Source organism: Meles meles, chromosome 1 (genome assembly GCF_922984935.1).
Source record: "Meles meles chromosome 1, mMelMel3.1 paternal haplotype, whole genome shotgun sequence".
Taxonomy (NCBI): domain Eukaryota; kingdom Metazoa; phylum Chordata; class Mammalia; order Carnivora; family Mustelidae; genus Meles; species Meles meles.
Genome location: NC_060066.1, coordinates 189,909,010 through 189,936,258, shown reverse-complemented (window position 1 = coordinate 189,936,258; position 27,249 = coordinate 189,909,010). Strand labels below are relative to the sequence as shown.

Below are 27,249 nucleotides of genomic sequence, written 5' to 3'. Positions count from 1 at the left end.
ACTTTTGGGCAGGGGATCCAGAGATTAATATTTGTGCTTAAGAACAACTTTTGATGGTCTCTGCTTATTGTTGGTGTATTGTTTTTTAATTCCTAGATTCGACATGAAGTTAATTACCAGAATGTGGTACATAAACTTTGCAGTGATGCCTGCTTCTCGAAGTTTCGGTCTGCCAACAACCTCACGATGAACTGTTGTGAGAACTGTGGGGGTTACTGTTACAGTGGCTCTGGGCAGTGCCACATGCTTCAGATAGAGGGCCAGTCTAAGAAGTTTTGTAGCTCAGCGTGTGTCACAGCATATAAGCAGGTACATGACTGTATTTAACTCCAATGTCTTTGTTCCTTTTAGGAGGATCTACTTGTTTTGGTAGATCTTATTTATGAACATGTTGTCACAAAAATACTAAGATGTTATTATTAGCTTAGTTAATATTTTACATATAAATAGAACTTGTCAAATGAATATGTATTAAAAACCCACTTACAGAGTTTTATAAGTAGCATATTTTTTTCTTCATGTATTTGAAATACATGTTTTTAGGGCATGGCATTTGTATTTCAAATATGATTCATGTTTTTGAGCAATATTTTGAAAATGCACAAAGCAAAATAATGCGTCTCCCAGAGAGACCCGGTCTCATCTTTTTGGTGAATAGCTTTCTCTGAAATATATTTTTGGTTTGCATTTAAGTGTATACTTTATTATTTGACAAGGTAAGGTCCAAGTTACATATATTCTTGCCATCAATCCATATAGTTGAAATTTTTCCTTTTCTTCATGAAATAGGAAAAAATAAATGTACATCATATATTATTTTGTGAATTGATGAGGTTTATAGAAGATGAATTAGATGAATGCTGTATGATAAACATCTGTTAGGTAGTTTCATTTTTACTGTATTTGTATTGTATTAGTAAATTTTGATCCCAAATTAGATTTTATTCATAAATCCAAAGGAATAGTAAAAACCTTTTAGAGATTTTAAATTTTACAGTGCCTTCCTGTTTCAGTGCATTAGCTGATCATTCTTTTTCTTAAAATAGTGAATTTTTATACAGTCTAACAAGATTCATGAATGTAATGTTGTTTGAGAAATTTCTTTTAAATTATTCTTAATACTTTGCAGTGATTTTGGAATTTCCAGTGTTATACAGTGTTTCTATTTATTTCTTGTTATTGTGGAGCACATTAAAGGGGCTTCGCTTTACTATTTATTTCTTCCTCTAGAAACACCTTGGTTTTGCTTTCACAGGGGGGAAAAAGCCAGTATCTTCATGAGCTTATCCTTGTCCAAAGGACTGTTTTCTTGGTATTATTTCTTGGTATTGTTTAAAGTCACTTGGATTCAGTCCATTGAAAGATGGTTCATATTCCACAAGAGAAGGAGAAATAGGTTGAATCATCTTAATTTTATTTATTTATTTATTTATTTATTTATTTATTTATTTTAAAAAAGATTTTATTTATTTATCTGACAGAGAGAAATCACAAGTAGGTAGAGAGGCAGGCAGAGACAGAGAGAGAGGAGGAAGCAGGCTCCCTGCCAAGCAGAGAGGCTGATGTGGGACTCGATCCCAGGACTCTGAGATCATGATCTGAGCCAAAGGCTGAGGCTTAACCCACTGAGCCACCCAGGCGCCCGAATCATCTTAATTTTAAATTAATTGATTATTTTTAATTTAGCCAATATCTATTAAATCTCGCATGTTAATATGTACTATGGTGTAGAGAAAGAACGTGAATTTAGAAGTAAAGCATATCTCTATTTGATTACTTGACTCTCTATTCAAATAGAATTTTACCATGGGGAAAGCAGTTAAACTCCTGGGTCCATTTTCTTACTGTGAATGGATATTATACTACTACTGTTACTGAGATGTTGTTAGGATTATGTTATAAGTAAGAATGAGAAAGCACTTTGTGTAGAACCTGGTGTATTGAAGATGGTCATATCTGCTGCTTTCTTTCCTTTTTCATATATAATTTTTTTCCTTCTTTATATGTAATTGATTAAACAAACATTAGATGTGATTCCTGTTTTGAGGGTCTGCCTGTCTCTTGGGGGAGATAACCTGCAGCTGAGTAGAGATGGTATGATGGAAGTATTATGGTACAGGAGGGCGCAGAGGAAACATGATCAGTTCTACTTGATAGGACAAGATGAAACTATCAGCAGAAACTTTACAGAGATAATGGATACTGGATATACTTCATAAGTTATCCTGAGTATGTGATATATTAGTAGTATTTAGCATTGTTTGCTAAACAGACTCGTTGATTGCTTATATGTAGACACTTTGATATCCAAAGTTTGCTCCCACTTCATTGCTTCATTGCTTCCTTGCTTATTGCTTTGTGTGCTTTGTTGTTAATACTGGTAGAATATTTGGTAATATTTGGTAATGAATTTTCTAGTAAGTTTATTCTCTTGAATTCACATTTTATGGCCATGATTAGCACCTTTTGGAGGGGGGTTCTTCTGATTCATGTAAGAGCATGAATTGCCTGTTGTGTACTTTTTTAAAATTCCATTTTTAAAACTACAGTTACAGCCAATTAATAGATCCCCAAATTAATTGTCAGGTTGTGGTCAGCATTATTTTTTAATGAAAAAAAAAAAAGAATGGAAAAGATAAACATGTGTCACATGCCATCATGATTTATATTGTTTTATGAAACTTTTTCAGTTTTAGATACATATATGTGTAATACACAAGTAAAACTTCAAAACTGTGTATTGGGTCACTTTGTAAAATTTATTTCTTACTGAGGATTGTAGTAAAAGTTTGAAAGCCATTAATTTAAAATATCTCAACAGTGTTAAGTATAAACATTTCAAAGAATTATGCTTTATTTATAATTTGGTAAAAATGAATGTTATTTTATTCTCTTAATAGAAATCAGCCAAAATTACACCATGTGCGCTTTGCAAATCATTGAGATCCTCAGCAGAAATGATTGAAAATACCAATAGCTTGGGAAAGACAGAGCTTTTCTGTTCTGTTAATTGCTTATCTGCTTACAGAGTTAAAATGGTTACTTCTGCAGGTAATACTGGTTTCATAAACTATATAATAGTTGACAAAAGTTATGGTTACTACTTTTTTGTATGGTACAGATTTTTGTCTAAATTTAATTGATTTTTAAGGCAGATTTAAAATATTTCAGATCTGTGTTGTAAAATATCACCTCTTGCCTTGATTTCTTAAGTTACGTTTATTTGCTTGTCTATTTGTGTATTCCCCTTTTCCAGAAGAATTTCATATGGCTTCTTCAATGTATCTTTTTATCCTACCTGATTTATTTCAGTATTCATTTATTTTGTAGTTTCAGGGTAGATTGTTCCAACTTTAAATTAACAGAAATGTTATTAATGTTAAGTTAGTTTTTGTCTGTATGTGACATGATTTAGTTTCAGTTCCTGCAACTTGACCTGGCCCTTGAATTTTCATATATTGGATAATAGTTATTTATTTTCTCAAACATTTGTATACATTTGTATATATTACTCATTAGTTTTTATTTTGATTTGCTAAGGTGTACAAGTGCAGTGTAACAGTTGTAAAACCTCAGCAATCCCTCAGTATCACCTCGCCATGTCAGATGGAAGTATACGCAACTTCTGCAGCTACAGCTGTGTTGTCGCGTTCCAGGTACGGCTTCAGAAATCTTCCTCTCCTCCAGTCAGTGAGGCGCCTGCTATGTAGTATGTAAACTTGGTAGGTGTTTGCTCCTGCCCCAATTGCCTATACTTTCTCAGTCTTGTTAAACGTGGATTCTTTGACTTTTGGTGTGTTTGGAGGATTGTTGTTTAACTGCCTCCCATAACATTAAGTGGAATTGTTATTACCTAGATTATCTATTGGGAGGGTATTATTTTTAAAGGAGGTTATTAGTTTGGAGCCCTGGCTGGCTCAGTCAGTAGGGCAAACACTTTTTACCTCGGGATCAGGACTTCAAGTCCCACGTTGCACGTAGAGATTACTTTTTTAAAAAGTTTTAAAAATTAAGAAGGAGAATATTAGTTACATTATTTTAGTTTCTGGATATAAGTGAAACTGTGCCCATTCAGTTATAAGCTGCTCAAAGATAGCAAATTTTGCTTGTTCATTTGAACAAATGATTACATTGATCATCTTGTTTGTTTCATTTTTCAGAATTTGTTCAACAAACCAGCAGGAATGAATTCTTCAGTAGTGCCCTTGTCTCAGGGCCAAGTAATTGTAAGCATCCCCACAGGTTCAACAGTGTCAGCAGGAGCAGGGAGCACCTCTGCCGTTTCTCCTACTTCAATCAGTAGCTCTGCTGCAGCTGGTCTCCAGCGACTTGCTGCACAATCCCAGCATGTTGGGTTTGCACGAAGTGTTGTGAAACTCAAGTGTCAGCACTGTAACCGTCTTTTTGCCACAAAACCAGAACTTCTTGACTATAAGGTAAAGTGTAGGATCCTGATAAAGGGTTTGAGTATAAGATGGCCTATATATAAAATCATTTCTGGCTTTTTATCTCTCAGAATTACACGTTTTGAAAGTAAGAGAATAGAATTTCCAAAATATAAACGAAATGTTTAATTAGTACTTGATTATTTCTTTGCAGGGTAAAATGTTTCAGTTCTGTGGCAAGAATTGTTCTGATGAATATAAGAAAATAAATAATGTAATGGCAATGTGTGAATATTGTAAAATTGAGAAAATTGTAAAGGAGACTGTGCGATTCTCAGGTGCTGACAAGTCATTCTGTAGTGAAGGTAAAGGCAAGATCATCTTACTACTGATCCTGTTGGTCCTTTTAAAAGTAACTGATGGTTTAAGCTATTACTGTTTAGGCATATCTAGTTTATCCTTTGTGTATAACAACAAAGCCTTTTGTTTACACTTGGTTTGCTTTTTTATTCTGAGCTAGTCCTTCATATCATATAGATGTCAAAATGAAGGAAAAATCATTGAACTGTATTCCAGAAGATGGTGATGATATGAAAAACATTTTCTGTTGTTACGTTGATAGGGATCTTGTAGTTATTTAAAAAATCATTTATTGGGGCACCTGGGTGGCTCAGTGGGTTAAACTTCTGCCTTCGGCTCGGATCATGATCTCAGGGTCCTGGGATCGAGCCCCGCATTGGGCTCTCTGCTTAGCGGGGAGCCTGGTTCCCCCTCTCTCTGCCTGCCTATCTGCCTACTTGTGATCTCTCTGTTAAATAAGTAAATAAAATATTTTAAATTAAAAAAAAATAATAAATCATTTATTTATTAGGTGGGGGAGGGGCAAAGGTAGAGGGAGAGAATCTTAAGCAGACGCCCTAATGAGCATAGAGCCTGAGTCAGGGCTCTACCCCAGACCTTAAGATCGATCATGACCGGACCCGAAACCAGGAGTCGGACACTTAACCGACTGAGCCACAGAGGCACTCTGTGCCTCTTATTTCTAAAGAGAACTTCTTTCTAAAGAGAACTTCTTAAATTTTCGTAGCATCCTAAGATTATACTTCTGTTGTTTTAAATGGACATGTTTCTGAATAGGCAAATCAATGTGAGGTAGATTGTCTTCTTTATATTTAGATGAGTATTTTGTATGTTTAAAATGTTTTGTTTTATTCTAAAACTGTACACAATTGGCCTCTTAGACTAGTGGCTTTCAAACCTTTTGACCACAACACACAAGAAGAATACATTTTACCTTGTGACCTAGTATGTTATCACCCACCCAAGTAAAATAAAACTTTTATGAAATAAAACTGGCTTTTATTATGTGTGATGCATTATAATGTTTTCTGTCCTAATTTTGTTTAACAAAAGAAAATGATATTTCCTTAAATTGTTCTCTTAATCTACTAATGGGTGAGGATTCAAGTGTGAAAACATTTCCCCAGGGCATTTAAGTTTAAAGATGTAGATACTTAGTATTTTTTTCTCATGAAATTTTATTTTTCCTGTTTTTAGGTTGCAAATTGCTTTATAAACATGACTTGGCAAAACGCTGGGGAAATCACTGTAAAATGTGCAGTTACTGTTTACAGACATCTCCCAAATTGGTACAAAATAATTTGGGGGGAAAAGTAGAAGAGTTCTGTTGTGAAGAATGCATGTCCAAATACACAGTTCTGTTCTATCAGGTAAATATAAATTACATTCCTGGAGTTTTTCAAGTTAGGGCATACATTGCTTCCTTTTATTTTTTAACGTAGTACGAAGGGCACTTTAGTGATTTAAAACTTATAAGTGTTAACTGTATGGCATTAAAGAATATAAATGTATTATGTCCTCTTTCAGTAGTAATACAAGATTTAGGAAGACTTTAATGTCACTGAAGTTACATTCTTTTTTAAAAATTTCCTTATAGAAGATCTACCAGTCTTAAGATATTAAAGTATTTAAAATTAGCATTTTATTAATTTGTTATTTAACTAAAATGTATTTGTCTTCTGACGATTTTGAAGACTATAGGTCTTATTTTGAATTCACTGTGTTTGTAAATTACTCTTTATTGGCATCTCTATTGACTTTTAGTGTGTAGTATAAAAGATAAAAAATGTTAAATATTTACCATTTTAGGGTAGTTAACCTTCAATTTTGTGTTCTAGATTCTAAGTTAGTTTCCTCACTTGTCTTTTGTGTGCTGCTTTAATTCTGTCAGGCCACAGATAATTTGTTTTTTACTCCTTTACCATCTTATTTCATTTTTAGATGGCCAAATGTGATGGTTGTAAGCGACAGGGTAAACTCAGTGAGTCCTTGAAATGGCGAGGAGAAATGAAGCATTTCTGTAACCTGCTTTGTATCTTGATGTTCTGTAATCAGCAGAGTATGTGTGACCCACCTTCACAAAACAATGCAGGTAAAATTAAACTTTACAGTCCTCGATCAGTGCCAGGAACGACTACTGTTCTACACATTGGGAACTTTAAACAGTTGTTAATAATTTCATAAAATGCAAATTCACAAATTTCATTCTGTTCAGATGACATTAACATGTATCCCTGTTTTGTTTAACATCTTGGATTAAGGTTTTGTAAAAATGAGTTCATTATGTTTTCTCTGAGCACATTGAATTATATAAACTCTTTAAGAACTATGGGAAAGAATGGCAGTTAATATTTATAATTGTGTATATACATCTTGACGTCCTTAAAAAAGGATTTGAGAGTAAAACAAAGGACGTAGAGTCTAATCATATGCCTTTTAACTATACCACATGTATAGTTATACAAGAGAAAGTACATGGAATACTTTTAAGTTTCAGTAATTAAAAAGGTAGACAAAAGCCCAGTTAATCCTAAAGCGATTCTTAGAATTTAACCTTGCTAAAAGCATCGTTTAACCTCCTTGAGATGTTGGTTTCTTTGTTTGTGCATATAAATTATAAGGTTTTTAAATTTTTGTTTATTAGCAAGTATTTCCATGGTGCCGGCTGCTTCAGCAGGGCCCCCATCTCTAAGAAAGGATTCAACTCCAGTTATAGCTAATGTAGTATCATTAGCCAGTGCTCCTGCTGCTCAGCCCACAGTGAATTCTAACAGTGTATTACAAGGTATGTCTGATTTGAAAGCATTTATCTAGCCTTTTGAAGTTGAATACAGTCAGTCTGTATCTTTTTTTCCCATCAGTGATCATTTTCATGTTTGACACACTTGTCTTATGAGTGGTGCCTCCCTATGGGCTGCTGGGCATTAACCAATGTCTTTATCACTTCCAGATATCTTTTTTTCATGTGACACTTTACATGTAGCATTCCTGTGAATTAAGATAATTCTTGTTTTTGTTATGAGATTTTGTGTCTGTCATTCCACTATCAGCTTTAAATGCTGCTTTTTAAATAATTGTGTAAGATCCTAAGTATTTATTTTCATTTATATCAGGTGCAGTTCCAACAGTAACAGCAAAAATCATTGGTGATGTAAGTTTTATTCTTTTAACTGGTATTGCCACTGTATTTATGTTTCAGCTTTATACATATGAATATGTCTATGCTAATTTTCCTTGCTTTATTCTTTCTTATATGAAATAAATTTTATAAGCTCATTTAATCTTTGGGAACATATTCTGGTTATTTCATTAGGCCTTTTATGTACTTTGATTTCTTTGAATGCTTGTTATCTGTATAGTTACTGAAGGCTGTTTTTTTGTTGTTGTTGTTTGGTTTAGATTTTTGTTGTTGTTGTTTAGTTTAGTTTACTTTTAGAGAATTAAATTTTAAAGAATCCAGGTGTAAAGGGTATTTGAGGTGTTTTTTAATGTAGTCAGATTATAGATGAAATATTTACAAAATGTACTTTGTTTTCCACCCAGTGCAGATTATCCTTAAATAAGCATTCTTGGTTTTTTACTCAGTATTTTTTTTTGTCTCGTAAAAGAAGAAAAAAATAAATACAAGAAAAACATATGACTAGAACAGGGGCATTTCTAAAGTGTTTTCTGGTCTCTGGGATAACTTTCATATGTATTTTTACATTACTTAAGTGACCCTAAGTGGTTCTGTTATTTCTAGTTATCTTGAAAACAAGGCCTTCTAAGACTCAACTCAGGAAATAACACTTCTCATTTTAAACATAGCCAATATTGTTATTGGCCAACAGTATCTTACAATAGAAATAGCATTTTTCTTGGTAAATAGAACTGTTAATTAGATACATTCAGAGTCCATCTATAGTTAGACTATTTTATTACTCTTGCTATTTCAGGAACATTGTATTTCTTACATATTTACTAAGTTCTAATACCGATATAGTATTTCCTTTGAAGTTACAATATTTCTTATAATTAATCATAAGCTTTTGAAAACCTCTTTGGTTTCTGATTTTTTTTTTTTACTAGGCAAGTACTCAAACAGATGCCCTGAAACTGCCACCTTCCCAGCCCCCAAGACTTTTGAAGAATAAAGCTTTATTGTGCAAACCCATCACACAGACTAAAGCCACCTCTTGCAAACCACATACCCAAAACAAAGAATGCCAGACAGGTATATTCCTTGCACTTTCGTCCTTTAAATTTTTTTTTTAGGGCAAAGAAATATGAAAGCTGCTTACATTGATTGAGTGCCTACTGTTTCCTGGGTTATGTGTTTGGTTGCTTATATACTTTACCCAGTTTTGTTCTCACAACTGTGAGTTAGGTATTTTTACCCTCTGAGAATTAAGAAATTATGGCAAAGAGAGGGTTTTAATTTATAATACCATGCTTTGAATACTTCATTTTCTTTTGTTATTAATAACAGTGTAATTTTATGAAATAAGCCTAGATTTTGGAATTATATACACAGGGTCTTAATTAACAGGAACTGTTGTTGTTAAGATTTTATTTATCTATTTGAGAGAGAGAATGGTGGGGGAGGGGGAGGGAAGAGGGAGAAGGAGAAATACACTCCCCACTGAGTAGGGAGTCTGAAGCAGGGCTCCATCCCGGACCCTGGTATCACAACTTGAGCTAAAGGCTGACGCTTAACTGCTTAACCGCTTAACCAACTGAGCCACCCAGGCGCCCTGAGGAACTGTTGTTTTGTAGAGCATCCTTAGGTTTGAACTTTTCCACCCTCTGTTTCAAATAAAGTCAGATTTTTGTGCAAGAGGGCTTTCTTTTCTTATGAATGGCCTCTCCCCCAGGCAAAAGCTCTGAGCTGCTTTTCTAGATTCTGGGTGTGGTGCTATCCTCTGATTTTCTCAGCTTGCCTCTCCTGGCATGGAATCTCTGCCCTTCAAGTGATCAAGGCTGAGGGTGATTGGGACCCAATTCTTGGCCTGCCATTCCTGCAGTAGGGCCTCTACCCTATAGGTGGCAACTGGGTGAAGAAAGGGAGATCCCAGCCTGTCAGCTGTACTCACTAGGAAATTATCCTTTTCAACTTGGAGTTGGAGGGGATGAGAAATGATAGTGGCCGGTTCCCTTGGTGAGGTATGGTAATCCTTGCTTGGGACCTGAAGAAAGAGGCCCATTCTTTCTGGCCACACCTACCCAGCCAGAGGGGAGGTACTGTAAAATTAAGGTGGTAGAGCCAGGAGTATGGAGCAGGTTGTGGATTAAATCTCAGAGTCTCCCACGGGAGGAGCAGAAAGAGAGGGAGTAAAGGAGAATCTTAATCAGGCTCCACACGGCACGGAGCCAGACGCGGGGCATGATCTCAAAACCCTGAGATCATGACTTGAGATTCAGACATTTAACCTGAGCCACCCAGGCACCCGAAAGTCTCAGAATTCTTTTTTTTTTTTTTAATATTTTATTTATTTGACAGAGATCACAAGTAGTCAGAGAGGCAGGCAGAGAGAGAGGAGGAAGCAGGCTCCCCGTGGAGCAGAGAGCCCAATGTGGGGCTCAATCCAAGGATTGATGACCTGGGATCATGACCTGAGCCAAAGGCAGAGGCTTTAACCCACTGAGCCACCCAGGTGCCCCAAGTCTCAGAATTCTTAAACCAGAAAATAATCCTAGATCTGGAAAGTTATCCTTTAGGTCAGTCTTTGAGAAAACATCAATATGCATATGCATTACTTAGAAATTTTATTAAGTACATTGTAATTTCGTGGGGTCTGAGGCTTTGAATTTCTTAAAGCTCCCATGAACCACATTGACTAGTAATGCTACAGATGACTTTGGTCTATATTTGTATCGAATTAGTAATGACTTAGTATTATGTAGCTTGGTAATCAGACATAGCTAATCAGGTGATTTGGGTATTTTTGTTTTTGAGTATAGTTAACACATAGTGTTACATTAGTTTCATGTGTTCAATTTAGTGATTTGAAAAGTACATACATTATGTTCAACTCAAGTATAACTACAATCTGTCCCATCACATTGCTTTTACAGTATCGTTGACTGTACTACTAACACTCTACTCTTTATTCTTATGACTTACTTCTTCCATAACTGGAGGCCTGTATCTCCTTTTCCCCTTCACCCACTTTTCCCAGTCCCCTATTCATAAGTAATTTTTTTTAATGTCCAGTGGACCATGGTAAAATTGATCCCATATTATTTCCCATCTCTGACCCTACTTAGCTTGTCAGCTTTTCACTTCTTGTCACTAGCATCATCTTTCTCTTATGTTAATGGTTTTATAATCTTCTAGGGTATTTTTCTGGCACATAGAAAGGACTCTGTAGGATACCTACTAAATAATCGAATGAATTCTCCATCATACTCACTTTTTTCTTACTCATATTTAGGTTTCTGTGTTCCATTTCATCTTTTAGTACCTTAGAACATCTGCTTGTATATATTCATTCTTTTTTATAGGTATCATAACCACCCTGGTTGAGGTCCTCATCATCACAGCTCTACACATTGCAATTGTTGCCTACTTTTATACATGATATTCGTCTTATTCCATGCTAAGAGGGTCTCCAAATTAAACTTTTTTAAACAAGATTTTATTTATTGACAGAGTGTGTGTACATGTGCACATGAGTGAGGGGAAGGCAGAGGGGGAAGGAGAGGGTGAGAGAGAATCCTCATGTAGATTCCGTGCTACCACAGAGCCCGATATGGGGCTCCATTTATGACCCTGCCATCATGACCCGAGCTGAAACCAAGAGTTGGATGCTCAATTGACTGTGGCACCTAGGCACCCCAAAATTAAACTTCTAAAATGACATTTTCATCATATTACTCTGTGCTAACCAATCTGTAGTAGTTCCAGATTATCTACGGGAAAGATTTTTAAAAGTTCGTTATAGCCTCACAAAAATGGCGGTTCTGCCTACTTAATCTCCTCAACATTCTGTTCTTATTCATGTTATCAGTTTTGTATTACTCTCTTCTAAGATTACTGTTCCAGTTCTTTCTATTCATTAATCCAGATTGTGTCCTTCATTCAGTGTATCCTCATATCAATCATTGTTGTGTTGATCATTTTAATCACTGCTATCTTCAGTCCTTTCTTCTCTACTTCATTTATTTCTACTTTTGAGGACTCAGCGTGTCAAATATTACACTTAACGTTGAACTATAAGTCTGTGTGCTTTATTTTTTATTTTTATTTTTTAAGATTTCATTTATTTCTTTGAGAGAGAGAGCACAAGCTCAGGGGAAGAGGCAGAGGGAATGGGAGAAGCAGATTTCTGCTGAACAGGGAGCCTGATGTGGGGCTCCATCCCAGAACCCTGGGATCATTGAGCCAAAAGCAGGTGCTAAACCAACTGAACTACCCAGGCACCCCAAGTCTATGTGCTTTAAAAAGTTTTTTAATTATAATTCTTTTGGACTATAAATCTTTGTTCCTTTAAAAATTTTTTGTTGTTGGAATGTTTCTAACCCTTTTTGTTTTTTGTAATTTTTTCCCCTTCATTAGAAGACACTCCAAGTCAGCCCCAGATCATTGTGGTACCAGTTCCCGTGCCAGTGTTTGTGCCCATACCTCTTCATCTTTATACTCAGTATGCACCAGTCCCATTTGGCATTCCAGTTCCAGTGAGTAATCATTTAGAGATTAAGACTGATTTAGTGCACGTTTTCCTCAACTAAAATGTTAGAATGCCATAAAAAAACTCTTCACTTGTTGGTAAGATATTCCTGACTATAGTTGGTTATTATCATATCACTCTATTTTTTAATATGGAGTATGTGAAGGACTGCCTCTCTTTATACCCTGCCTTCTCAGAGAATGCTGTGATGTAGCCTGTTCATAATGTTTCATACATAATAAGACCACTCAAACTGAAAAAGAACAGAAACTGTGTGTATGTGCTACAATTCTAGAGTCTAGCAGGGGTGAGAAAGTAAAAACTGTGATTTACATCATTCTTTTTCTTAGAAATGTATTCTTTTTTTTATTGGAAACATTTTTCCTTGGTGAATTCTTAAGGAAAATGGTTGTGTGAAACTAAAAATGTTAAGCAAGAATATAATCAGAAACAAGAATGTGTTAGGTAATTTCTCCTTTAGATGATTCAGAGACACATTTTGTTGATTGTCCAGAAAAGCACTGAATTGAATTTTTATTCAGATGGCTCTAGTCTTTTAAGAACAAACTAGCAGGACTGTTTTAATCATTAGTAATAGAAATACCTGCATTTGTTCATTAATTTAGTACTTAAATCATCTCACAAATAATAGTTTTTGTTGACAGACATACTCCCCAGAAACTGTTCTTGGTCTTTCAGATGCCTGTCCCTATGCTAATTCCATCCTCAATGGATAATGAAGATAAAGTCACTGAGAGTATTGAAGACATTAAGGAGAAGCTTCCTTCACATCCATTTGAAGCTGATCTTCTTGAGATGGCAGAAATGATTGCAGAAGACGAAGAGAAAGAGAAAACTCTATCCCAGGGAGGTTGGTATAATTTTAAAGTAAAGAAAGAAAAAAGTACACTTAAAAATATTTGAGTAACTCAAGTAATATTAAATATTGGATAGTCAAGGTGTTTCTAAATAGCAAGTGTATGGATTTGTTAAAATTGATAACTCTGAAAGTTCTGTCCTTTTTATAAAACTATTAATAATCTATTTTTAGTTCTTAATCATTCCAGAAAAATAATCTGTAAATCCATTTTCATGATTTGTTCTGGCTTTATTCCTATATTCCAAGCATGACGCCTATTTAAGAATTCCTGTTGTGTAATAGTAAGCATTTTGATAGAAGGTAAATAGAGCCTTAGGATGGGAAAACTGTTTGGCTTAAAATAACCTAAGATAAATCCCATGCTGTGAGGGTAGACCATCAATAAGAACAGTACTTACGTGCTTACCATACCCTGGGCATGTCCTAAATGCACTTATGGGCAGAACCTCATTTAACCTTTACAGCAACCCTGTGGGGTGAATACTGTTTACTTGAAACTCCTCATTTGGAAAATAGGATATCATACTTGCCCTGGTTATGCAGTCAGGATGTGATGGAGCCAGAAGTTGAATTCCGTTTGACTCCAAAGCAAATGGCAGTAACAAGAAGTTGCAGTACATATCCAGAAAGTTTTCTATCCTTAATTAGTACCTCCTTGATTTGTAGGTATAAAAAGAGATAGAGAAAATGGTGTTTGGATAGTTGAAATACACGAAGGCCTTTTCCTGTATCACCGAGGAGTCAGGAATTGCTTTTTCCTGACATATGTTTTCTTTTTTTCAGTGACAGTTTTTACAAAGGTAGCCACCAGGTTTAGATTTTGCATAATAAATGCTAGGTGATTTTCAGAACACTGTAGCATTTGAAAAAAATGTCAGCTTTCCTCTTTTGCCATTAAGTTTTAAAATCATATATATTCTCAGAGATGCATAAAAAGCTTATTTGTTACTATCTCAGTTTCTGGTCTCATTTTGCCCTCTAGTATATAGTCTCATAATATGAGATCCATTTGTATGTGGAATTTAATGTCTTAGGGTATTGCCCCCTGTGCTTTATCTTCTAATTTCTGATACTTGGTTTAGAAGTTCGAATAGTTCCTGATAATAAACTTCATTTTAGGTTGGCATCTCCATTCACATTAATAGTTAACATTTTCAGGTGCTTCCTCTGTATAAATATTGTAACTATGCCTTAACCTAAAAATTGAGTCAGACTGAAAAAACTTTGAAAACTAACCTTCAAGAAAGATAGTTGTAATCACTATAGTGTAAGTAAAATCAAATGGTTTAGAAACATACAGGAGGGAGAAATGAATTCCATCTGAAGGGAACTGGCTAATTTATATATGATTTCAGAGAAAAAAAGCAATTTTCCTGGGCTTTAAAAAGCATTTTTCATCTTTCTCTCTCTTTTTTTTTTTTTTTTTTACTTTGAGTCCTTAAACTTTTTATTTTTTAAGTAGTTAATTGGTAAAACTCTGCTCTGTTCTTTTTAATGCAGTGGTAAGGCATATTATATTTTGGGAGGAAAAAGCAATTCAAAGCATATTTGTCAATTTGTAAGTTGTGAGTGTGTGTGTATGTGTTTCATGGTTAAGAAAAAAAAATTCAGAAAGCACATCAGTGTAAAACCTAAAATAAAGGTCTCTCTTGACCTGACTTCTCTCATACTACTACCTAGAAATATAACTACTGTTATCAGTCATAATTTATTTGACTTCATTTACCACTAATGCCTAGTTTTGTTAATGAATCATTCTTTCTGCATATGAAGGCTATTTTAGCATTCCCTAGTATGATTCATTTATGTAATGCAGTTATTTCATTTGAGATCCAATTTACTTTATGTATACATGTAAGTTGTTAAATGTATACTTTTTTTTTTCTTTTTTTAGGATCCCAAACTTCTGAACAGGAACTCTTTCTAGACACCAAGATTTTTGAAAAAGGTTTGCAATTCTACATATATTTCAGATCTTAGAATATAGGGCGCCTGGGTGGCTCAGTTGGTTAAGTGTCTGCCTTCAGCTCAAGCGATGATCCCAGGGTCCTGGGATAGAGCTGTTGTCAAGTTTCCTGCTCAGCAGGGAGTCTGCTGCTTCCTTTTCCCTGCCCTCCCCCCGCTTGTGTTCTCTCTCTCATAAATATATAAAATCTTTAAAAGAAAATATTTAGTAATACAAATCGTAAAGTATTAGTATTCTTGGATTTAATATGTGCAATTTTAGCTACTTGTAGGGTGCATCAGGTGTTTGTGTATGCTAAAATGTAATGAGAATAATAAAAGGTACCTCAGATACTGGTTTTTTTCTTTCTGGGTTTTTTTTTTTTTTTTTTTAAGATTTTACTTACTCATTGGACAGACAGAGATCACAAGTAGACAGAGAGAGGAGGAAGCAGGCTTCCTGCTGAGCAGAGAGCCCAATGCGGGGCTCGATCCCAGGACCCTGGGATCATGACCTGAGCCGAAAGCAGAGGCTTTAACCCACTGAGCCACCCAGGCGCCCCTGGGTTGTTTTTTTTTTTTTTTAAGATTTTATTTATTGGACAGAGAGATAGTGAGAGAGGGAATACAAGAAGGGCGACTGGGGGTAGGTAGGTGAAGCAGGCTTCCAGTTGAGTGGGGAGTCCAACGTGGGGCTTAATTCCAGGACCGTGGGATCATGACCTGAGCCGAAGGCAGACACTTAACAACTGAGCCACCGGGCGCCCCTCACATACTGGTTTTAAGGATTAATTGATATAATACTCTAAAGTCTATGGCCATACCACCCTGAACGCGCCCGATCTCGTCTGATCTCGGAAACTAAGCAAGGTCGGGCCTGGTTAGTACCTGGATGGTAGATAATACTCTAAAGTGTATACCAAGAATATGAAGCCAGTTTTGTGAGGCTGGTGAAGAAGTTTCCATTCTTTAGTGTACCTAGTTAAATCAGCAGTCATATCTCAATTTTGTTATTCTCGAGTTCAAGAAGGTTTCTCAGCTATATAGAGTCTGTCTTATTTTGAGTTTGTTTTCTGTCTGTTTCAGACCAAGGAAGTACATACAGTGGTGACCTTGAATCAGAGGCAGTATCTACTCCACATAGCTGGGAAGAAGAGTTGAATCATTATGCCTTAAAGTCGAATGCCGTGCAAGAGGCTGATTCAGACTTGAAACCGCTCTCAAAAGGGGAAACTGAGCAGGATCTGGAAGCAGATTTTCCATCTGGTCTGTGTGACATAAAATACTCTTGATTTTAGAACATTGGTGTTGATATTATGAAGCAGATATACTGTGTAATGATCTAGGACACAAATGATCCCTGCCTTTGAAGGTTAAATAATAAACGGTTAATTTTTCTTAACCTTTCCATAGTAACCATATAGGAGGTTTCCTTGATTTTTTAAAGAAGTTTTTAAGTGCTATATCCTTTGTTTCTCTTAAGAATATAAGTAAGTTATTTTATCATGAGCCAAATAATTAATATAGAGATGATTACCTGATGTTTCCTCCCCCAGTCTGTCTTTATCTGTGAGTTATTTACCTCAGATTATGCTTTCTGCTAATTATTATAGAATCCTTTGACCCGCTGAATAAAGGACAGGGAATCCAGGCTCGTTGCCGAACAAGACGACGGCACAGAGATGGCTTCCCTCAGCCTAGACGAAGAGTAAGCAGTAGCTTAATTTTTTTACCATTTTCTTTCCTTCGGTGTTTTTTAGTGAATTCCATACATTGTTTTACATAGTCTTGTACTTTTGTGCCTTTATTTCTGTTTCGTATAATCAAGAGCCATATCTTTTGAATATTTTAAAGGGATGTGTAAACCTCGATGTTTCAGTGATAGAGTTGCTAAGATAAGTTTTCTAGTGCAGCACATGGCAGATGCTTAGTATGTGGTTATTATGTAGCTGATCAGTGTTTTTTGTGATTGTCATCATCTGAATCATCATTATAAGGCTTTTCCATCTGATAGAAGGGTTACCAGGAAAATTTACAGTTTGCTAGTGGATGGTTTGTTACTCTGTTCTGTTACTCACTTGCGTTACAGTAAGTCATTCTGGAGTTACTGGGGTCTGATGAGCTAGGAGCATGTACTTACTCATGGTCCAGGCTTCAGCCATACAGACACAAGAAAGCATTTCTGCCACTCCACATTAGCGTATGACTCAACTCCTTTGTATGTGCCACATAATCATTACATTTTAATGCATTTGTAAAATTTTGTAAACGTATTTGTATTATAATTGATGAACTCAAAATAGCAATAATATGACAGACAGCTGTTGTTAAAAAAAGACCATTACCTTTTACTTTGTATTTCTTTTATCGTGGTCTTTTTCTTTTGTTTTTATAATCGAGGGTGTTTTGTTCTATTTTACTTTAAACATTTTTTTATAATCCTCATTGTATACTTTTTTTAAGTCTCTAAATTTAGCTTTTTTTCTTTTTTACATATTATAACAATGAAGTTTATTATTTCTTATAATATAGTATAATAGTGAAATTCACATGGACTGTTTATTATATTGACAGGATTTTTCCATACTAAAACTGAAAGACTAATAGCCTTATTTTTAAAAAATTATCTCTGGAGTTATAATTGGATCCAGAAATTTATAAATTTTAAGTATAAAATTTGATGAACTTCAACATACGTATTCAGTATGTAATTACCAACATAACCATAGCTCTTTCACCGTCCCAAAAGCTCCCTCATGACCTTTGGAATCAGTTTTCTCTAGCTCCTGATAACCACCAATCTCCTTTGCAAATTGATGCAAAATGGTACTGCTTTGCCTTTTTTAAAAATTTCATATAAATGGAATTAGATAATTTGTAGTCTTCCCTGTTTGGCTTCTTTCACTTAGCATAATGTTTTGGAGATTCACTTATGTTGTTTCATGTATCATAAGGCCATTCATTCCTTTTTATTTTGGAGTAGCATTTCATTGTATGGACAAACCAGAATTTGTTTAACGGTTGGAAATTTTGGGTTATTTGGTTTGAGCTATTTCAAATACAGCTGCTATGAACATTCTAGATATAAATGTCTGTGTGAACATACAGTTTCATTTGAGGAAAAACACGCAGAAGTGGGATTGCTAAGTCTTACAGTATGTGTGTTTTTGTTTTTGTTTTTTTAAAGATTTTATTTATTTGACACAGAGAGAGAGATCACAAGCAGGCAGAGAGGCAGGCATAGAGAGAGAGAGAGAGAGAGGGAAGCAGGCTCCCCACCAAGCAGAGAGTCTGATGCGGGGCTCGATCCCAGGACCCTGAGATCATGACCTGAGCTGAAGGCAGAGGCTTTAACCCACTGAGCCACCCAGGCGCCCCAGTAGGTGTGTTTTTAACTTTGTAAGAAAGCTTATCAAATGGTTCCCCAAAGTAATAGCTGGTACCGTTTTGAATTCTCATCAAGAATGTATGAGTTCCCATCAGCTCCATGACTTTGCTAATACTTGATATTGTCAGTTAATTTTAGCCATTCTAGCCAGTATGTAGTGGTATCTCACTGTGGCTTTAGTTTATGTTTACTAATGACTGATGATGTTGGACATCTTTTCATGTGCTATTTGTCATTCTTATATTTTCTTTTGTAAAGTGTCTGTTTAGAACTATTATTGCTCATTTTTTTAAACTGGGTTGTTTGTCATCTCACTGAGTTGTGTTCTTTATTATGGACATAATTCTGTTCTCAGATATGACTTTTGTTCCTGTTCTGCAACTTCGTTTCTATTTTCTTAATGGTGAAGAGCAGAACTTTTGTGATTTTGTAAAAGTCCTTTTTTATCAATTTTTGATTCTTTTATGATTCATGCTTTTTTGTATTCCATTTAAAAGTCTTTGCTTAACCTGTGAGAACTAAGATGCTCTCTTATGTTTTCTTCTAGTTTTATACTTTAGCTTATATATGTCATTCTAAGATTATTTTTATGTATGAATTGAGTAAAATGTCAAGGTTTCTTGTTTTTGTTTGTGATGTCCAGTTGGTTAGTACCATCTTGGAAAAGACTATGCTTTCCCTCATTGAATTACATTGCACTTTTAAAACAAAACAAAACAAAACATTTATTTATTTGAGAGAGAGAGAAAGAGAGCACAGGGGGAGAAGCAGAGGGAAGGGGGAGGGAGAGAATCCCAAGAAGACTCTGCACTAAGTACAGAGCCTGACATGGGGCTTGATCCCAGGACCCTGAGATAATGACCTGAGCTGAAATCAAGAGTTCGATGCTTAACTGAGCCACCCAGGCGCCCCTGTGTTGTACTTCTGTTAAAATCAGCTGACTGTATATGTGTTGGTTTATTTCTGAATTTCTGTTCTGTTCCCTTGAATAGGGAACTATGTCTATTTTAATATGTCTGTTTTGTATATTTTAATACAGTACGAAATGTCTTGATTATTGTAGCTTTATAATGAGTCTTGAAATCAGGAGTATGTCTTTGAACTTTGTTCTTTTTCAAAATCATAATTTGCATATCCATATAAATTTTAGAATAACTTGTCTATTTTTACAAAAAAGCATGCTAGAACTTTGGTTGGGTTTCTGAATCCATAGGCCATTTTGCAGAGAATTGATATCTTAGCAATTTTGAGCTGTCCGATCTATGAAGATGGTATTTTTCTCCTTTATTTAGATCATCTTTAATTTCTCTCAGCAGTGTTTTAGGGACTTCTGGGTGGCTCAGTTCATTAAGTGGCTGCTTTCGGCTCAAGTGTGATCCCAGGGTCCTGGGATTGAGTTCTGTATCTGGCTCCCTGCTCAGCAGAGAGCCGGCTTCTCCCTCTCACTCTGTCTGCTGCTCTCTCTGCTTGTACTCTCTCTCTCTGTCAAATGAATAAATAAAATCTTTATAAAACAACAACAAGTGTTTTATTCTGTTCAAGTCTCATACTTTGCTAAATTTATCTAATAAGTATTTGAAATTTATTTTGATCCTGTTTTAAGTAGTGGTTCATTTTCTGGTGTTCATTCTCATATAAAAATAGAGATTTTTTTCTTTTATTTTTAATTTATTTCTATATATATATAGTTTCAAATTTTTCTTTAAATTCCAGTTAATATGTTACTTTTTCTTTTTTGAAAAATGTTATATATTTTAGAGAGAGAGGAGAGAGTACAAGCTGGGGGAAGGGCAGAGGGAGAGGGAGAGAATCTCAAGCAGATACCCCCTGCTGCGAGTGTTGTCCACTGTGAGACTTTATCTCAAGACCCTGAGATCATGACCTGAGCCAAAATCAAGAGTTCGGTGCTTAACCCCAGCACCCCAAGATTTCTTTTTCTTTATCGATTATGTGTACTATGATTTTGCTCGATTAAAGTCTAGGATATTGTACCTAGACAATCCTGTTATTTGTGAATAAAGATTGTTTTACTTTTTCCTTTCCAATCTTAATGCACTTTGTTTTTTCTTTTCTTTTGTAATGTATTATACTAGCTAGGATTTTTTTATGTATTGTACTAACTTCAGTACAGTGTTGAAATATTCGTGATGAGAACAGATCTTCATGCCTATTCTCAATCTTAGGGGAAGTGTTCAGTCTTGCCATAATAACTGATAATACTTGTAGGTTTCTTGTGGATGGCCCCTATCAGGAAGGAAGTTCTCTTCTATTTTTAATTTGCTGAAAATTTTTATCATGATTTGTGTTAAATTTGTCAGGTGGCTCTCTTGAATCTATTGAGATACTTATCTGGTTTTTCCTTTCTGAGTCTATTAAAATGATGACATACATTAATTCTTAAAACGGTCAACTAACTTCGCATTCATAGGATAAACCTTACTTTCTTCTGATGTATTTATTCTTCTATCTGTTGCTGGATTCAGTTTGCTAATACATTATTAAGGTTTTATAAATGTTTCCATTGAAGAGATTGATCTGTAGTCTTGTAATGATTCTTTGGCCTTGTTCTCAGCATAATGTTAGCATTGTACAGTGAATTAGTGTTTACTGCTTTTCTGTTTTCTAAAATAAAATGGATACAATTTAACTGGTGGGTCTACAGGGGTTTTGTAGGAAAATTTTAAACTATGAATTAAATGTTTACGGCTGTTTAGGTTATCTCTTCTAGAGCAAGCTTTGTTAGTTTGTATCTTTCAGGAAGTTCCTTCATCTGCCTTATCAACAGCATTCTCTTAACTCCCCTTTTAATGTATCTAGGGTCAGGTATTGGTAATTTATGTTTTCTGTCTTTTTTCCCCTTTTTTCATTCTAGCTAGAAATGTGTTGATTTTTTTTTTAATCTTTTGAAAGAACCAGTTTTTTAATTTTAATATTTTTTTCTCTATCCCATTTTCATTGATTTTTTTCCCTTATTTTTATTTTTTTAAATATTTTATTTATTTATTTGACAGAGAGAGAGATCACAAGTAGATAGAGAGGCAGGCAGAGAGAGAGAGAGGGAAGCAGGCTCCCTGCTGAGCAGAGAGCCCAATGTGGGACTCGATCCCAGGACCCCGAGATCATGACCTGAGCCGAAGGCTGAGGCTTAACCCACTGAGCCACCCAGGCGCCCTCCCTTATTTTTATTATCTCTTTAATTTTCCTTACTTTGGGTTTTATTTTATTTATTTATTTATTTATTTATTTATTTATTTATTTTTTAGTGTGTGGGTGGAATCAGAGAGAGAAAGGCAGACATAGGGAGAGGGAGAGAGAATCCCAAGTAGGTGAACAGGCTCCATGCCCGGTGTGGAGCCTGATGTGGGGCTTGATCTCATGACCCAAGCTGAACTCAAGAGCCAGATGCTTAACAGACTGAGCCATCCAGGTGCCACTCTTACTTTGGGTTTTAATGTGGTCTACTTTTTTCTAGTTTCATAAAGTAAAGCTTTGATTCTTGATTTTAGACTTTGATTTATTTTTCATAGAAACATTTTAATATTATAAATGTCATTGTAAGCATTGTAGCACTGTGGGGGAAAAATTGATATCTTCATTTTCACTGAAGTTCAAAATACTTTCTGATTGCATTTTTGGTTTCTTCTTTGACCATGGGTATTTATCAATGTGTTGTTTAATTTCTAATTCTTGAGGATTTTCTTAATATCATTTCATTATTAGTTTCTGGTTTGATTTGATTGTAATTAGAGAATATATGAGGTCTTGTTTCGTATCCCAGAATGGATCTGCTTATCTGTTCCGTGAAGTAGACCTGAGTGGTAATAATGGTTATTCATACCTCATTGGGTGGGTTCAGTATCTGGAACATAGTGAGTACTTGAATGTTAGAAATTATTAGAGTTCTGCATTTCAGCTCTCTCTTTTTTTCTTTCTTCATGTGGTTTTGATTAACCTCTAAAACTCTTTCTAGCTTTGAAGAACTTGAATCTTTAGGGTCTAATAGTAAATTGTGTGTTCTGTAAATTTATTCCCTTCTTTCATTGAGAACTGTGTTTCTTAAAGATTCAGAACTAAATTTTATATTCTGTTCATTTTTGAAATTCTTACAGGGACGGAAGAAGTCTATAGTAGCTGTGGAGCCCAGAAGTCTTATTCAAGGAGCCTTTCAGGGGTGTTCAGTGTCTGGGATGACACTGAAATACATGTATGGGGTAAATGCCTGGAAGAACTGGGTTCAGTGGAAAAATGCCAAGGAAGAGCAGGGGGATCTGAAATGTGGCGGTAAATACACAGCATGAATTTGTATCTTGATTGAGAGGGTTGGGGGTATGTAGTTCAAGTCATCAGTGTATACAAAAGGGATACCAACTAGGGCAAAAACTGCATAAAACTTTGGTTTTGGTGTTAAATTTTCCCATTTTTATTTAAACTTCTTATTTCTTTTTCTCTTCTTGTCAGGTATTGAACATGCTGCATCTAGCCCATGTTCTGACTCTTTAGGAAGTTCTCAAGACCATGCACTCTCTCAAGAATCCTCAGACGCAGGCTGTAGAGGTAAAATCATTTCTCTCTTTGTAGTCTGAATTCTCTGAATCACTTTTAATATTATTGCCAATTTTAAATTTGTAAATGGGAATATTTGAGATTATTTAAAATTTGGAGTTTTATGGTAAAAGAGAAATTAATATCCTGTTCTCAATTATAAAGAGCTTGTTGTAAAGGTAAGGTTGTATGGGCATGAATCTGTTACACAAATACGAGGAATTGTGTTCCTTTCTCTAACATTATGCGGGTGACTCAAATCTGTATTCTTGAGCCCTTATCTGTAAAGTAACCCACATGGAACCCAGTGTAACACTTCTGCTTCTGGTGGTGGTGTTGAGAAAAATACCTGGAAACGCCTTTCTTCTTCTGTGGGAATTTCTCCTAATAATAACCTCTGTGAGACTGGGTTCCAGGAAATTTGGGACCCAATAAACAATTCACATAGAGCAGCAGTGTTTAATTTTAGAGCCTACTTTAACTTTTTTCCTCCCTGGTATTGAAGTTCCTATTCTAAACTTTTGTTCTTAGTTTTTATTTTTCTTTTTATTATCTGTGTTTTATGTGAGATGGCTTGCTGTAATCTTTGTGGAATGAAATGGGCATGGCAGGAATGGATGAATATGTTTTTGTCACTAGATATTTTGCCTCTTTCCAACTATACCTTCTTTTTAAACCAGGTAATTGCGTGCACTCTTGGCTTCATCTCAGTCTACCCTGCTGGCTTTTAGGTACATGTCACTCTCCTTATTGGAGCAGTTACTGGCTGCTGTGGTCTGTGACTGACTCACTGAGTTCCTGCAGATCATGTGTAATCTCTGCTGAGTGATAAAAGTATACTTCTTTTAGGGAGGTTTAGTAGGCCCTTTAACTCCAAGTTTGAACCACAGCACTCTTTGTTTCAAAGAAGAAAGAGGGGTAGGGAGAATGGAGAGTAATATTATATTAGACTACCAGGCCTAAATCCGATAACCACAGGAGATGCCTACTCATTTCTGCTATTCATTCATCCAAAAATTACTGAATTTATGTACCAGGTATGTACCATGCGTGGTAGTTAGTTACTTCGGTGAAAAGGTCAAACATGGTCCTTGCCCTTCTGAACCGCCATTTCCCTTTTGCAAAACCAAATCAGGGAAGCTCAAGTGCGTCTTTGAAAACATGCAAACTTGTCTAAATTCAGAGGAGCAGTGACTAGAAAGAGTGCTTCCATTTTAATCCGAATTGAAGTAGGGTCTCTACTGGAGTAGTTTCTCTACATATCAAATTGTAGGATCTGCAATTTCTATAGGATCTCTGCAAATCAAATTGGGTCACTCTCCTGGTAAAATTAATTCAATTCCTAGTTGTCTTCAGCTTGGTTAGATTTATGACAGTCTACCCTGATCTACCCTTCTTGATTTTGTCCTGTACATCTGAGTGCCCTCAATCTTCATTTTTCTGTATTCCAGCATTTCTAGGGGCATGAAGATGTTGTATCTTATTTGAAGTGTTCTTTATTCTAATCTGAGTTAGAGGAAGTTACACAGCATTTTTATACAGATATTCTCAGAACCTTTAATAAACTTCTTTTTATATATCTTTGAAAATTCTTTAGACACAGATATAATATGCTGCTGTTTTCTAAATTTATCAGATCTTAGAAACCCGGTTTTCTCCAGCTCTCATGTTACTAGTATTTTGTGGAATATGCTTTGGTAAATATTTTTATGTCCTTAGAGTACAATTCTTTATTCATTTGTTTAACTCTTCTTCACCTTTCAGGGTCTGGCATTTGTGTTGCATCCTCCAGAATCTCACCTGACCCTTCTCTGTCAGATAGATGGTCCTCATTTGCTTTCCTAGAATCCTTCTTAAATTCAAACCCTGTCATAGCACCTGTTACACATGGTGCACTGCATTGTTTTTATTTCTTTAACTGAAAAAGCCTTGAGATCGGGTTTATCTGTAATCCATGTATTCACCAGTGTGCACTACAGTGCCTGAGCCCATAGTAGTAGTCAGTAGTTTTTCAATGAATGATGTTACTGTGTTTCTCATAAGTTAATGTTTTTAATAAGTTAATATTTCAGATGTTTTCTACCTTTCCGTAGTCCGTTCTATCAAGCTGAAGGAAGATATTCTGTCCTGCACTTTCGCTGAGTTGAGTTTGGGTTTATGCCAGTTTATCCAAGAGGTGCGGAGACCAAATGGTGAAAAATATGACCCAGACAGTATCTTATACTTGTGCCTTGGAATTCAGCAGGTATCAGTTTCAGTAATTGTTCTAAAATACATTGTGTTTTTAATAATTTTGATAGCTCTTGTGATTCAAGCTGAAAATTACAGTATATGTGGTCATTTGGTATTGCTTTCATACTCTGTTCTTAATGAACCACTTCCCTTGATTTAAAAGTCTTGATCATATCATAAGCCAAATTGAGACTGTTAGTAGAATAACAGAAATTGAGGATGGATGGTGCATTTTATTCAGTTATGGACAAAAAAGGCAAAAATAGCAAAATTCACAAAAAGTGACATAGGTGACTGTGTGTGTGTATGTATTTATGTAAATCATGTGTTTTCATTAAAATTTTTTTAAATGTAGGGATACCTGGGTGGCTCAGTGGGTTAAGCCTCTGCCTTCGGCTCAGGTCATGATCTCAGGGTCCTGGGATTGAGCCCCGCATCGGGCTCTCTGCTCAGTGGGGAGCCTGCTTCCTCCTCTCTCTCTCTCTCTCTCTCTCTCTCTCTCTCTCTGCCTGCCTCTCCACCTACTTGAGATCTCTCTATCAAATAAATAAATAAAATCTTAAAAAAAAATTTTTTTTAAATGCATATTAAAATAACAGAGGTACCTAGGTGGCTCAGTCGGGTAAGCAGCCATCTTCAGCTTAGGTCATGATTCCAGGGTCCTGGGATCGAGCCCAATGTTGGGTTCCCTGCTAAACGGGGAGTCTGCTTCTCCTCGGTCTGTTCATGTGTTCTTTCTCTCAAGTAAAGAAATAAGATCTTTAAAAAAATAAAAAGATATACCATTATTTGTCTATCACATTAGCAAAAAAAATTATAACAGTTTTTGTTGATATGAATTCTGTGAAGGGAATTTGCCTTCATAGCTGCTGGTAATTAGTACACATTTTCTAGAAAGCAGTTTTGAGCACATGTTTCAGAAATATTTTTGAATGTTCATACTCTTTTGCCAATAATACTTTTTGGGAGTCTGATAGGGCTAATACTCTGAAGTTCAGACATCATTTCCACAAAATTATAAATAACTTCAATGCCCCCCAGAGCATTTTTTTTTTTTTTAAGATTTTATTTACTTATTTTACAGACAGAGATCACAGGCAGAGAGAGAGAGAGGAGGCAGGCTCGGCTCCCTGCTGAGCAGAGAGCCCAATGTGGGGCTCCATTCCAGGACCCTGGGATCATGACCTGAGGGGAAGGCAGAGGCTTTAACCCACTGAGCTACCCAGGCACCCCACCCCCCAGAGTATTATGTTTAAGTAAATGACGGTATATTTATAAAGTTGTATATTATGTAGCCAATAAAAATTATTCACAAAGTAACTTCCGATAACATGTAAAAATATAATATTAAAGCATTAAATGAACAAAATGAGAGTATGAATTCTGTGTGCTTTGGTATATGTTAACATACAGTGATTTAAAAACCAGCCCTATAAATATGTAATAAAATGAAATGCACCAAAATATGTTGATAGTGGTTATCATCTCGGGTGGTAAGGGTCTGGATGTTGTTAATTTTTTTTTTCTCTATTTGCCAGATTTTCTTCCATTTGTATGATGGGGAGGATGTTCTTTTATTTAGGCATTCATTCCTAAAGTTTTGTTTTTAAATTATAAAAGTAGTGTGTGCTCAGTGTAACTATTAAAACAGTGAGTTGAATGCATATAAGGATAGTTTTCTCTCTTTCATTCCCAGTCTCTGATAACCAGTGTTGCATCTGTCCTTCTGTGCCACACATTTATGAATGTGTATAGATAGATGTTTTAGATGTGTTTAGTTTTTAGCAAAATGGGGCTGTTACTATACACATTCTTTTGCAGCTTACTTTTCTCAGTCTGTGTGTCCCTCCAGGTGAGTATAAATCAAAT

General features: G+C 35.5%; 1 protein-coding gene across 7 annotated transcripts in view; it reads left to right on the top strand.

The window, feature by feature from the left end:
* The window catches only part of ZMYM4 (zinc finger MYM-type containing 4), a 150,157-nt gene that overhangs the window by 108,899 nt on the left and 14,009 nt on the right, over window positions 1–27,249 (top strand). For all 7 annotated transcript variants that reach the window (XM_045997639.1, XM_045997628.1, XM_045997661.1 and 4 more), the window contains 18 exons: window positions 97–309; window positions 2,901–3,051; window positions 3,541–3,656; window positions 4,161–4,436; window positions 4,600–4,750; window positions 5,943–6,115; window positions 6,687–6,837; window positions 7,390–7,530; window positions 7,859–7,896; window positions 8,814–8,958; window positions 12,283–12,401; window positions 13,094–13,265; window positions 15,169–15,222; window positions 16,305–16,484; window positions 16,832–16,926; window positions 22,716–22,887; window positions 23,065–23,160; window positions 25,242–25,393. In XM_045997639.1, coding sequence (XP_045853595.1) covers window positions 97–309; window positions 2,901–3,051; window positions 3,541–3,656; window positions 4,161–4,436; window positions 4,600–4,750; window positions 5,943–6,115; window positions 6,687–6,837; window positions 7,390–7,530; window positions 7,859–7,896; window positions 8,814–8,958; window positions 12,283–12,401; window positions 13,094–13,265; window positions 15,169–15,222; window positions 16,305–16,484; window positions 16,832–16,926; window positions 22,716–22,887; window positions 23,065–23,160; window positions 25,242–25,393 — 2,595 coding nt within the window. The remainder of the gene's footprint in view (window positions 1–96; window positions 310–2,900; window positions 3,052–3,540; window positions 3,657–4,160; window positions 4,437–4,599; window positions 4,751–5,942; window positions 6,116–6,686; window positions 6,838–7,389; window positions 7,531–7,858; window positions 7,897–8,813; window positions 8,959–12,282; window positions 12,402–13,093; window positions 13,266–15,168; window positions 15,223–16,304; window positions 16,485–16,831; window positions 16,927–22,715; window positions 22,888–23,064; window positions 23,161–25,241; window positions 25,394–27,249) is intronic.